At 39.1% G+C, this 14,156-nt stretch overlaps 1 protein-coding gene across 5 annotated transcripts in view; it reads right to left on the minus strand.

Annotated features, from left to right (window-relative positions):
* Positions 1-14,156, minus strand: part of Atrnl1 (attractin like 1) — a 590,535-nt gene that overhangs the window by 370,909 nt on the left and 205,470 nt on the right. For 4 of the 5 annotated variants that reach the window (XM_028880975.1, XM_037205779.1, XM_037205772.1 and 1 more), the window contains exon 25: positions 11,248-11,309. In XM_028880975.1, coding sequence (XP_028736808.1) covers positions 11,248-11,309 — 62 coding nt within the window. Of the gene's footprint in view, positions 1-9,902; positions 10,351-11,247; positions 11,310-14,156 lie in introns of those variants that run through there. The other variant, XM_028880977.2, reaches the window with a different exon arrangement.

Genomic DNA, 14,156 nt, shown 5'->3' on the forward strand with positions numbered 1-14,156 from the left:
CCTGGATATGTTCTACATTGGGAAAGGGGTTTTGCCTTTGTTTCTGCAGGAGAAGAAAAGCTATGGATACCAACAAAATTAATAAAAATTCGATTTTATCAGGAAAAAATCCTTGATGAGGAGAAGTAAAAGATCATCCACCAATGTGACATCTCTACAAGTTGTAAGAAAAATTTAACAATCAAAGGTTGGGGTAGGGTTTTGTTTTTGTCTTTCCAGGATAATGGAAATACCCATCTTCCAAAAATCATAAGGACTTGGATATCCAGATGTTTACAACAGAAAGAAAGAATCTATTGGTACCAATCTACACACGGTAAAATCTCACTGTCTAACATCTATCTCTCTATCAATCTAGAAAAGTTGTGGTTCCAATTCAATTATAAGCCAAGCTGGCTTTGGAGATGGAATTGGCTCACTCCTTCTCTAAACCCAGGCATATTGCTAAAAGAAAAGGTTGAGAGATTCTTCAGTCCCATATCAGAAGAGCCTTCTGGTGTGGGACAAAAGGAAAAAAAAAAAAAAAAAAAAAAAAAGGACCATTGTCTTCAAGATTCTAATTCTCTCCATGATTACTCTTGATTTCTCAGAATCCTTTCTTACATGCTATGTCCTCTTTAAATCCAAACTTTCCATTTTGATAACAAATAAGTTTTTCCAATAGCAATCTCGGAAGTCCCCAGAAGGAAGATGGGGCCCCAACAACAACTCTACAAAATCCAGAATGATGTCATGGCAATCATCATCATACTACACTTCTTTTCAGAATTTCAGACAATCTTACCCATTACTCTAAGACTTGCTGCAGAACCTACAATTAATCTAACTTATATTTAACTGTCTCACAGTACCCAACAGAGATAACATCAGCCCCTAAACAGCAGGAAGCAATTCTAAGAAAACGATGCCCCTTCTCCCTTAGGTTTCATAATTCTCAGGGTTATGGATGATGGTTATAGGGTTGGGGGTAAAAGAAAACATTAGACTCGGTATTCTAAAAATAAAAAGGGCGAGAAGAAATGGAATGGATAGGTATAAGATATGATGGTAGATTATTGTATATACTAGTAAACAAATTTAGTAAAATAGCAGCCTTAGATAATTTGCACTGTAATTTGCACTGTTATGGATTCTTATATGTTGATACAAATGTAAACTATTTTTATGTTCCTGTTTAAGATAATTTGTATATCGATACAAATACAGAACTATATTTGTTATAATGTACATATATTTCTACTCTTAATTTGAAATATATGTATATTGATACAAATGTAAATTTATATCTGTCATACTTTATGTATGTTCTACTTCTGTTTGGGATATTTGGTATATTGATATATATTTAAGATTATTGTCATATTGCATATAGCACTATATATTCCGACCTCTGTTATAAATATCTTGTGTATTGTCACAATTTTGAGGTCATCATTCTTTACCATACATATGCTTAGAGACTGTTTACCTTGTTTACATGAAGCCTTAGTCCTTAGGTTATTTTGGTAGATAAGACTTATAGATTCATAGTCACCTATGCTTGTCATCTCTATAGTTACGTTAGTTAGGTTATCCAGATTCACAGATACATAGGTCAGATGGACAGGTAACCTTCAAACACTTCATAGACCTAAAGAATATGGCATGTAAATAACTTAGAATTCTGTTGACATGAGACACAATTGCTTCTGGCTGCACAAATTTGATCCCGAGAGAATTTGAGGCTTCTAAGACATTTCCATTTGGAAGTTTGTCTTCTTGGCACAATGGTCTACTGGGCAAAGAACTGCCCTTGTCTTAACTGCTGACAGTATGAATGCAATGTTGTCCTTTCTGGACAAGCAGGACACAAGGAAAGCGACCACTATACTCTGCCAAGACAGGGTAAGATGGTCTTTCAGAATTCCTGTTTATGAAAATGGTCTGTCAGATACTCTAGGCCTGTAGCCAATTTGAATGTACCAACAATGCTGAGAAACATTAGGTGACTGTCCAGGCTGCCAGCTGTCTTGGTCTACTCTTGCAAGATTCCCAAAAGTTGCTTGCATCCATCTACCATTTCTCAGGTACCATTGTATTCCTTCTCAGGTCTTTGATGGTATTGAAAACTAGCAGTTATAGTTAAAACTTTGTGTGTGTGTGTGTGTGTGTGTGTGTGTGTGTGTGTGTGTGTGTGTAAAATCTTAGATAGAACAATATTAAGTATTAGATTCAGGTTCTTTAGGATAGAACACCTTTTGGAATGATCTTTGTAACATGCCATTTACCTATGCTCTATACTTCTCTGTTTAGTATGTGTTTCTTGCTTGATATTGTTCGCATTGGTTGTAGATCCATCTTATCTATGTCATTATCCCTCATTATTTGAGGACAATATTTGATAACCATTCCTTTGTATATAGTCTTGTATTAGGTTAGAACCTTCTTATTTAGACAAAAAGGGGAAGATGCAGTGGGTAGCATTCCAGCTTTGATCTGGAAGTTCCACCCCCCATTGAGGCTTCAGCAACTGTCACCCCTACAAGGTGGGGCCAAGGGAGGCACCAAGAGACCCGAGATCTGGATGGACCAGCACGCTCTCTGTTCCTGGACCCTGGACGGTGGAGGTTGACTGAGCAGAGCTCCAGAGAACCCCGATGAACTGCGATACACCTTCCCCAGACCCCACGACCTACCTATCCCTTCATTTGTAAGTTACCCACTAAATAAATATTCCTTTTAACTACATGGAGAGACCTTAATAATTTCACCAATAAACTCAGCCGTATTTCAAAGTCTGTTCTTCCTCTCTGCTCTGCCTACTGACCTCACACAGTATAATTCACTGCCATCAAGGTAGCTTAACAAATTTTTACACTGAAGTTTGGTGATGGTGGTTGGGGGTACTCAGAGAGGTTTCCTGAGAATAAAACTTCATGTATGTTGAAAGACCAGTCTTTTCAACAAGTCAGGCTACAATAATTTGAAAGATACATATAAAATAATGAACTTTAGCTAAATTTCAATCAAACAACAACAAAAATGGCTGACAAGGAACATAAACCTAAATATACAAAATAAAAATACAAAACCCTTAGAAAGCTTGAGTTGGGAAGTCTTTTGTTCTAACACTAAAAACATAATTTAAAAAAAAAACTTATTTTGAATTTTATAAAAATTAACTTTTTAAATCTATGAAAGGTACTATTAAGAAAATAAAAGGCAATACAAAGACTGAAATCTTTGAAGATAATATATGTGGCAAGGAGTTATACTTCAGATATATAACGCATATTAAAAATTCAACATTAAGAAAATGAAAGCAAATGAACAAAAGATGGACAAAACATTTGAAAACCACTTCCTCAAAGGAGATGAAAGGATATCCAATAAGAGCAGGAGAAATTACCAGTGGTTGATACAGCACCGTCTATTAGAGAATGGTGAATGAAATCACTTGATGCAATCATATCCATCATATCTATGCTGTGTGTGTGTGTGTGCCATCACATACCTATCATATACATGCTCTGTGTGTGTGTGCATCACATACTTCATACACATGCTCTGTGTGTGTGTGCCATCACATACTTATCATATACATGCTCTGTGTGTGTGTGCATCACATACATGCTCTGTGTGTGTGTGATCATATACCTATTATATACATGCTCTGTGTGTGTGTGCATCACATACTTATCATATACAAGCTCTGTGTGTGTGTGTGCCATCACATACCTATCATATACATGCTGTGTGTGTGTGTGTGCCATCACATACCTAACATAAACATGCTCTGTGTGTGTGTCTCTGTGTCTGTGTGTATATGTGTGTGTCTGTGTGCATCAGGGCCAAGCCCTGGTAAAGATGTAATATACCTGGAGCTCTCTTGCTTTGCAATTCAATATGAAAAGATACTGTCACTCTAAAATGACAGCAAAAATCGTGACAATGAATGTATTTGTAACCTTTGACCTGCAATTGTACTTCTAAGAAGCTACCCTAGAGAAATAAAAACTTGTGTCCATAGAAAACATAAAGAAAGTATTTTGTTCCCTGATACTTTATTCATAATCGCGGAAAGGATAACCTCTGTCTCTGTAGGGACAAACTGTGATATGTCCATAAACAAAATCCTATCCAACAATGAACATAACAGGTTAGTGATGCAAACAACTTGGACAAATCTCAACGGGAATACACTAGGGAAAGAAGCCATTAAGACAGCATGTTGAAGATGCAAGGGACAAGGGCAGGTCAGTCTGGGTAAAAAGAAAGCTGGCTACAAAGCGGTGGCCTGGTGACAGTCCTCCAGGTGAACAAAGCTGGTAATTACAAGAGAGCATAGGCCAGCACCAGAAAATGAATCTGATTGCACATAACTTGAAATGAGTACTCTCACGTGAACACATAGAAACAGACAATGGGGAAGAAAAGTAACACCCCCTGCACCCACGGGCACAGAATAAACTGAAATCGGCCCGATAACGGGACGTGAAACCAATAACTGGATCAGGAATGAGGGGTGGAGTAAGACGTGAGCTGAGGCACACCACAGTGAGATGTGGAGTGAGGCGCACGGGTCCTGACGGCTGGGCACATCTGGAGACTACTGGAAAGAGGCAGACTGGCGGGACAGCAAGCTCACTGAAGGGCAGGCTGGCTCGGGCTCACAGGGCCATTAGGGGTCAGTGCGAAGCTACAGACAGAACTCCTGCTTTTGTCATTAGTGTCTCAACCTCAGCACTGTGGATAATGTGAGCAACGTTGGTGTAAATCACTATAAACTGCACTGGCACCAGTTCATTCCCACCATATTAAATACACTGATTTATAAGCGCCAACAGGGCATAAACATCAATTCCCTTCCATAAGGAAACCAGGGAGAAAATTCCAGAGTCAATTTCCAATACAATAAGCATTTGCTCAGGGATTCTACCTAGGGAGGTCCAGAGCCCAGGTCTCATTTGCATTAGCATAACTATCATCTGAGCGTGTACTTTGTCCATCCTTCACAATGCTCTTGTCCTTGCTCTGATTTGTCTGTTAGTTTAGAATCACGTCAAATACTTCTAGGTCATGACAAGGATTGGGTTGATTAATGATTTAGGTTTATTTCTGTCCTTTGAAGATGCACACTACTGCTTTTTTTCTTTTTAAAAATTCTATAAGCAGAATGACCATGTATGTGCCTTTATCCTCAGATCCTCTAATGCTTGAGAGGTTTTATGTTTGCTTTTGAATCCTTTAAGAGTCTTCTACTTAAAATTTTAACCTACATCTCTCTCCACACTGTACCCAGTAACACAGATGTAACTTATAGTGTTATAAGAAAATAACTCATAGTGGTGAGGCTACAGAGAAAATACAATTCTTAGAGATTTCTCATCCTTGCTGATAATATAACAAGGCAGGACATCTTCAGAAACCATTTAGAATGGTCTGTGATAAGTAACTCTGATTATAAACTGGAGTTTGGTTCGGGTTGTCTCTATAGGTTTTCCCATCATGATCTTGATACCTTTGCTCATAAAATCCCTCTTCTCTCTCTCTTTGACTGGACGTCCAGAGCTCGGCCTGTGTTTGGCTGTAGATCTCTGCATCTGCCTCCATCAGTTATTGGATGAAGGCCCCTTGATGGCGGTTAGGGTATTCAATGATCTGATTACTGGGGAAAGCCAGTTCAGGCACCCTCTCCACCATTGCTAGTAGTCTAATCTGGGGTCATCCTTGTGGATTCCTGGGAACATCCTAGCACCAGGATTTCCCTATCCTCATGATGTCTACCTTTATCATTGTATCTCTTTCATTGGTCTCCTACTCCATCCCTGTTCCAGCACAACCATTCTGGAGTTTGTAAAATTATAAACAAATGTTTACAGAAACATTATTCAAAATAGCTATAACAGGAAAACTAAAGTATCTATCAAATGATCAATGGAGAAATAAAATGGTAAGATGAAATATTACTGAGCTGGCATCTTGATAAACCTACAAACAAAAGTTCCTGCTTTACTCTCACACTCTGAACCCAGAGGGAATGTCATGGACTAAACTCAGAAGCCTGGCCTAGAGAACAACTCAATATGGGGAAAGAACTGAGTCAGAACTACACAGTGCTCAGAGAGGTGGAAGTCTGGACTGAGCCACCATCAGAAGAGTGGACACCAAAGATACAGGCTCCGCATGTGCACCTCTACCAGAAAAGGACCTCCCAGAGCTGAATGAGTATTACAGTTATATGGCACTGATGCCTTCAGTGGGACAATGAGAAAGAGAAGGCAAATGCTATTGGCCAAATACAAAAGTCAGAACATGGATGAGCAACAGGCTGATGATCTAATGGCTGTGGTGCTGGTGACCAAAGGATGATGGGAAACTCAGTGAAAACACTTCTGCCTCAGGGATGGGAAGACTGAGACAGGGATACAAAACTCAGATGCTTCTGCAATGGTGGCTCCACTGCCCCTATTCCAGGAGTAAGCAGCACTGTGCCATGCTGAAGACGTGCGGACTCCTCTCACTGAGGCGGCTGGCCTCACAAGCTGTCAAGGTTTGGTCCCATGACCACTTGATTCATAAAGCTGAAGCAATAGCATTGCCCATCTGAGATGATAGAGAGTAAGAGCTGAAGAGGTACAAGAATTAGCTCGAATGTTTTACCAAAAGCAACAAAAACAGGGAAAGGTTTAGATTTGAGAGGTTATCTCATCAAGGGAGCAATGTAGGAATTAGATGAATAGAAATCCATAAGTTTCACTACAATTTTTTAGAAACACGAGTAATGTAAAGTGTGACTTGGGACGTCAGGTTAATACCACAGCGTGATGAAGACTGAGTTTCAGAGGCTTGGAAAAAGGAGTGACATAGATAGCCCAAACCGGACGGCATGAGGTGCCCTGAGGGTGGAGAGAAGGAAACTACATATAAAGATGGGGAGTATGCTGGAGAGACAGTGCTATAAGACCAGAACAACCAGCCAGCAGTCATGCGCCATGGCAGGCCTGGAGGCCACACAGTCCACCACAACCAATGGGAATACGCTGGTGAGTGAGCCATTAACATATAAAGAAGTATGCTGGCTTTCGTCTGCAGACCAGAGCTGAAAAGAGGAAGGACAGTCATAGGACTAGCATTGCTACCACCATGATGTGAGGAGGTATCATTTCTTTGCTGCCAAATCTAGGAGGCAGATTATCTAAAATAGATTATCAAGATTATGGAAGTAGTCCACAAAGGTTAACTGTGATGATTCAAGAATTGTGTCCTGAGGCTAAAGAGATGGCTAATCTTCTAGAGAACCCAGGTTTGATTCTCTGCTCCCACATGATGGCTCACAACTGTCTATGATGACTCCAGTTCCAAAGGATCCCATGCTCTTCTGGCCTTCATGAGCACCAGGCATGCACAGGATACACATAAATACATGCAAGCAAAACACCTATCCTCATAACATAAAATAAAGCATTATTTCCTGGAAGGCTAAGTAAGTGGTTAGCAACAAGAGTGCTCTATAACATCGTTGGTTTGACGTGACAATGAAAAAGCACCAAGGAGCTTCTGTGATGTCAGGACCTCCTCTTGCTCAAAGCCAGAATCCTCTGACTAAACAGGCAGGCTGGTCCTTAGGAGCCATGAAACAACTTGAAAAGTATATAAGATGATCCCCATCACACACGAGTACATATAGCGTCTTGGTTTTGTTTCCTATTGTTTGGTAAAATAGCCTAACAGAAGCAACGAAGGGAGAAAGAGCGAATTTTCACAAATCTACATTTTCACTGTGGGAAGGTCAGAGCGACAGGACCATGAGTAAGGGAGACAACATCTACAGTCGAGACCTAAAGCAGCAGATGCATGCATGGGGGCCAATGTTTCGCTCATTCTTTCCATCTTACTCCGTACAGACCCCAGGCCCTGAAATGGTGGCATCCACACTCAGGGTGGGTCTCCCTTCAGCAAAAAATAGTAATCGAGATAATCTGTCACAGATATGCCTTGGCACAAGCCTAATCTAGACAATTCTTTATTGAGATTCCCTTTTAGGGCATTTCATGTTGTATCAACCTGACAATCAAAATGAATCATTACACACAAGTATATACATACATGTATATATAGGGTATACAAGATATTCTAGTTAGAGTTACTATTGCTGATGAAACACCATGAACAAAAGCAACTTGGGGAGGAAAGGGTTGATTTCACTCAAAGTTTCATATAATAGTTCATCATCAAAGGCAGTGAGGGCAGGAATCTGGGGGTAGGAGTTGAGGCAGAGGCCAAGGAAGGAGCTACTTCCAGGCTTTCTCAGCCTGCTTTCTTATAGAACCCAGGACCACCAGCCCAGGAATGACACCACATACAATGGGCTGGATCCTCCCATATCAACCACTAATTGAGAAAGTGTCCTGCAGCTGGATCTCATGAAGGCATTTTCTCAACTGAGGTTTCCTCCTTTCAGATAACTCTAGCTTAGGTCAAGTTGACATAAACTAGCCAGCACACAGGAGACAGAAATACATTTAAGTACTATCAGGTACAAGGTGAGAGTGACAGATACCTCATGACCTAAAGTATCATCATGGCTTCTTACTGGAATTCAGTGTTGAGAGGGTGGGAGGAGGTAAAATTCTAGCTAAACTGTGACTCACAGCAGGCCAAACTGTGTCTATGAACTCACCTAATAGTAACTTCCCTCTTTAAGTGTGAGATTAGAACGAGCCTATAAATCAAGTAGGATAAAACAGTGACAACTTCCAAGACTGCTACAACCTTGTTCAGACATTAGCTACACCCAGTGGACAATGGGAATTAGTGGCACCATTAAAAATGTGCCTGCCATATTTCCATTTAATGTGTTTCCTTAAATAACACAGACTTTTCAGGTTGAGAAACATTTGCTATTCCATTTCACATAACAGAGAAAAATATTATTTAAAAAAATCCCTTTTATTTCTATAACCATTTACTAAAATATTTTATCACATTCCCCACCAGCAATAAGAAAAATTCGTAGATCCTATAAATATGAAAAAACTGAGATTCAGAGGAGCTGGGTGACCTACTTAAGACAGTACAAAGAGCTAAGATCACAGCACAAAGAGCTAAGATCAGAGCCAGGCCATATCTATAAATGATTTCCCTGGTTCTGACCCAATTGTGTTTGCCACCAGAAGTCTCCAGAATAAGGAGGTAAACACTCATGATCCAGTGTTTGAGAAGTGGCCTAGAATGCTGACTAATCTGAAGCTGGCTCATCCATTCACAGGCTGACCCAGGCCTAGTCCAGAACATTAAGAGGCAGGCTGGCCTGACAAGGGATGTCCATAAGCATTAACTTGTCTCAAATTTAGTGGCAGCCTTCTAAAAAAAAAAAGTTAATGAACTTCAAAATATTCTGTCTATTTCTTTTCCTAACAATGAGAATATTTTAAATTATCTAATTTACATTTCACTACTAGAAGAAATTTAAATGACAAAGAGCCCATCAAACATATTTGATCACACAAAGATTAGAATATTTTAATTCACTTTGTCTATAATGGCAACCTAATTAAAGGAATAATCTCTGATATATGGTATGCATTAAACTAGCTTTCTTTTGCTTAATCTAAGAGTTATTGAATGTAAATATATGTACACAAATTCAAATGCTCCAAAACTTAAATATTCAAAGAATTTACATGTACATTCATTCACCTGTGAATTTTGACACATAACTAAACTTTCTAGTATATCTTGATCCATATTGTTTTGCATCAAGTGTTTTAATTTTAATGCATTAGTTAATGTTCATTCAATTGTAACTTCTAGTGTTTTCCAAAAATACACTGTTTCTATCCTTAAAATTCATTTTACTCTAAGGAACAAAATCATAAAACATAAATAGTTTAAGATGCTTCTCCAAGTTTTACCTTTCAGAAAAGTGTTTGAAGTATGAATGATTTTCGCACCTGTGATGGGAATATGCGGATGGTACTAAGTGTCAAAACCTAAGGATCGCTGTGCAGACCGACAAACGCGCTGGTTTCCAGAGCAAAGCGACCGACACGGCAAAGACTTTGTAAAGGAACAGAGAAGGTGAAAAGTGGAGAAAAGAATAAAAACCCTGACTGGCAGGTGGAGATGAGATCAGACATGGTACGTATGGCCCTAGAGATGAATCAAGACAGACCGCAGCTCAATGACAAAGAACAATCAGTGGGTGACAGAGAACACCACCTCCAGAGATGCTTCCAGTGACTAAATGTACTCAGGCATGAGCTGGCTCAAGAACTGGAAACATCGGGTTTGCAGAGTCAATTCCTCCACAGATGTTTTCCTGGATCACTGCCACTCCCATGAATTTCCATATGGCTCTTGGCTCCACTGTAAACACATTGCTTAGATGCAAGGACATTACAGTATCGTCCCCAAGCCCAGTGTCTCTCCATCTACCACCATGAGAATGAAAACGAGATTCCCTGCAGGCCTGCATGCTTCTGGAAACAAAGAACACCTTCCTCCCTCTAAGAAAGGCATGTCAATCAGCTACTGAAAAAGTAATGTCAGTTAAAAAAAATCAACCCACAGATGTCCATGTGCATAACACACAGCATTTACTAAAGTTGTTTAAATTTGGAATTCCTTTGATCTTAAGAACTCAGGTTAATATGTAACATAACTAATGATCTGGGGACCAGACTCTGTTCAAAGGCGTTTATAGTACTTCGAGGTTAGAAAGTCCTTGAAGGCTGGCCTCGAACTCACAGAGATCCACCTGGCTCTGACTTCTGAGTGTTGGGACTAAAGGCGTGCGCCGCCGCCGCCACCACCACCACATGTTTTCTTATTCACCACACATTTAGCACATCAGAAAGCATACATGATAGTTTGTCAATAAAGAATTGAATTGATTCAATTCTAGAAGATTTAACTAATCCATAAGGTATGTGTGTTATTGATTTCATTAATTAGAGTAGTTTTATTTATGTGAAAGGAAACTGCAAACTGATTGTCTTACTACTGAATCCACTGGCCACAAAGCAGTATAAAAGATTTTACACAACTAAATTGCAAGTATAATCCATCTGCTCTATAGGACATACATAATATGCATTCAAGAAATGGAATAATAAGATATATAACTGACAAATGATGTGACAGACAGGATACACACACACACACACACACACACACACACGCGCCCGCACACACATGCATGCACATACACACACGCGCGCACACACAGGATTAACGAGTTAAAAGTCAGCTAAATCCAGTTACCTGAAGAAGGTGACAAAGAACTGCACAAGGTCCATGATTGTGTTGTGCTGTGAAAACGCAATCTGAAAAATCAAAATACAAGAAAGTCTGAAACTTATGAAACCTAAATTCTTCAAAGCCTGGGGTGATATTTCACAGCATTTATAAATACGATATTTCTAACTCAGCAAAACAGTTGGAATCACCATACTATAAATAAAATATGTACATGAAAACTTTACCTAGAATACCAAAATACTAGATTATTAATGCTGATCATTATATAGATTATGATATTAAGCAGTTAACACCTATTATAAAATTAAATCAGAAATGTGAGCTGAGTTCCATGTGAAATACGATAATTTATTAAATGTGCCTAACAGAAACTTGCAGCCCAGTTTATCTAGGAATGATCATGTTTTCAATTAACATAGTTGATAACTACTTGTTTGAAAGAAACTCAACTGTAATCATTATAAGACACCAGGAAAATTTGCTTCCCCCATAGATCTTTGTGCACAAAAGTAGAATACATACACTCATACATTTTATTCTGCACATTAAAAGAAATATGCTACTTCATTTTAAAATTCCACATTAATAAGAAATAAACCTCGCAATGTGAACCTAGCAAAGTATGCAAATTTACCTCCACTCCAGTGAATGTCATAGGCCCTGTACTAAAACATCTTTCTTTAGGAACTATTATATACCATGAGCGAACAGCATAGTGGCTGAGCGTAATGGATTAGACTAAGACCTCTCACAGTAACCACATAATATCATATATTTTAGGGAACTATGTGTCTCAGTTTCCCTGTACTGAATGCTAATGAAGGAAACATCTGCACCAGAGCGTTAGGGGAAAACAAAGACATAGAAATAAAAATATAATAAATTATGTCTATAACATTAGGCACAGATTAGATTTGATGTAACAAATATTGACCTTTTATATCATACATAAATGAAATCGTCAACAACAATGCACATCTGTACATAGCAGAAGCTAAACTATTAAGATATGGTTATGGCTAGCTTGTTTCTTTTCAGTGCTCTTTCAATACTCTCTTTAAAAGGATATATCAAAACAGATTAATAGTGATGAGTTTTATATTTCACAGCTATGAGACTGGGGAAAATACATAACAATTCAGACAACAGAGAAATGACAGAGAAGGACGGGCATTCTAAGTTAAGAAATACATAGATGCGCCCTAAACCTGTCCCAGATTTCCATGTGTCCTCACTGGGCAAGAAATAGCAAGTGCGTTTGTCTGTTTGTTGATTCTGTGTGTGTGTCCATGTGTGAGGGGGGCACGTGATTGCATATATGTGTGTACGTGCATATGTGTTTGTACATATAAGTATGTGCTAACAAATGTGCGTGCGTGCGTGCGTGTGTGTGTGTGTGTGTGTGTGTGTGTGTGTGCGCGTGCGCGCGCGCGCGTGCGCGTGAAAGTCTGTGAGCACTGCAGGTGAATGCATTACCACCAGCTGTGACTGTATTCCCAGCACCAATTTCATATTTTCAAATTAATGGACTAATTAATTAAAACCTTAAGTCAATTAAGCAATTAGATTTCTGGCTTACACATGCGAACTTAAATATATAATATTCATGTCTAACACGTTTCTAAGCAATTAAATTATAAAGAGTTTATACATAAACTAAGGAAATATATAATATAATAAGGAAATATAATTAGGTGGAGGAGAAAGTATTTTAAAAGATGAGGTTAAAAAAAAAAACCAAAAAAAAAAAAAAAAAAAAAAAACTTTTAAAAACAGAAAAACAATTTAAGTTCTTTATCCCAGGTTAGAATCTGGTGAAAATGTAGTTTATCAAAAATTATATTCAATGCCTTAAATGTTAAGAAAACTCTAGATATTGCGATTAAGAACTCTCTTGATGATCTTTTAAAGGTTAACTTTGAAATCAGACTAAAGAAAATCAGCTCGATAGGTAAGTTATAAGGTGACCTCAGAGGGCACAAGGAACACCATGAAAGAGGCAGCAGAACCAAGAGCAAGTGTGTGGAGGGCTCTGGGGGACAGCGCGGACACGGCCTCTCACCCTGCGTAAACGTCTTCAATAGGAGACAGAGAGCAAACATTCGAGAACAAACACAAACACTGCCTAGGGTCTCAGTGGGCAGTGGAATTTACCAACATGGAAAGAGTGTCCGTATCTTCTGAAATCGCGGACATGTTTGGTGTTTTATAGACCCCAAGGGGAGTGTTCTGAGTCACTGTGTGAGCAAACACAAAAGGGACCTGTGAAACTGGACGAACCAGAACCCCCTGCCACTTCTCCAGTACGGGCTCCTCCTCCTCCAGTACTGGCTCCTCCTCCTCCAGGACTGGCTCCTCCTCCTCCAGTACGGGCTCCTCCTCCTCCAGGACTGCACAGGAAGTGTAAGCGACTACAGACTGCACCTCCTTTTACCCTGATGTGCAAGCTGAAATAAAGTGACATTTCTAACCTCCATGAAAACGTCTAAATCTTTCTGATTTTGTCACTGATAGTGCATATACATAACTCAAATTTTAGAAGTTTTAGGACATTGCATCATAACTCTACCTTATAGAACCTTCCAAAAATAATTTAGCCAAATGCTCTTAAAATCACGGATATTATCACACTTGTCTTTGTTTTCTTTACCTCAATTACTTCCTGCTCAACTGTGTTGTTATGTGGATCCACACAGGATAGGAAAACAATATGAAAATGATTTATACCCACATGCATTAGATTTTGTGCCCATCAAAATCTGCTGTAATGTTGTTCGTTATTTCTACTTACGCGTCAATTAAGAAAACCCAAGTCTTTTGTCAATAAATGTCAGACATTTCCAGGTGGTCAGAGTAAAGCTGGCACTGCACAAGGGAACCCTTAAGAGAGCCTTTGACTACACGGTGGTGAC

Source organism: Peromyscus leucopus, chromosome 1 (assembly GCF_004664715.2).
Source record: "Peromyscus leucopus breed LL Stock chromosome 1, UCI_PerLeu_2.1, whole genome shotgun sequence".
Taxonomy (NCBI): Eukaryota; Metazoa; Chordata; class Mammalia; order Rodentia; family Cricetidae; genus Peromyscus; species Peromyscus leucopus.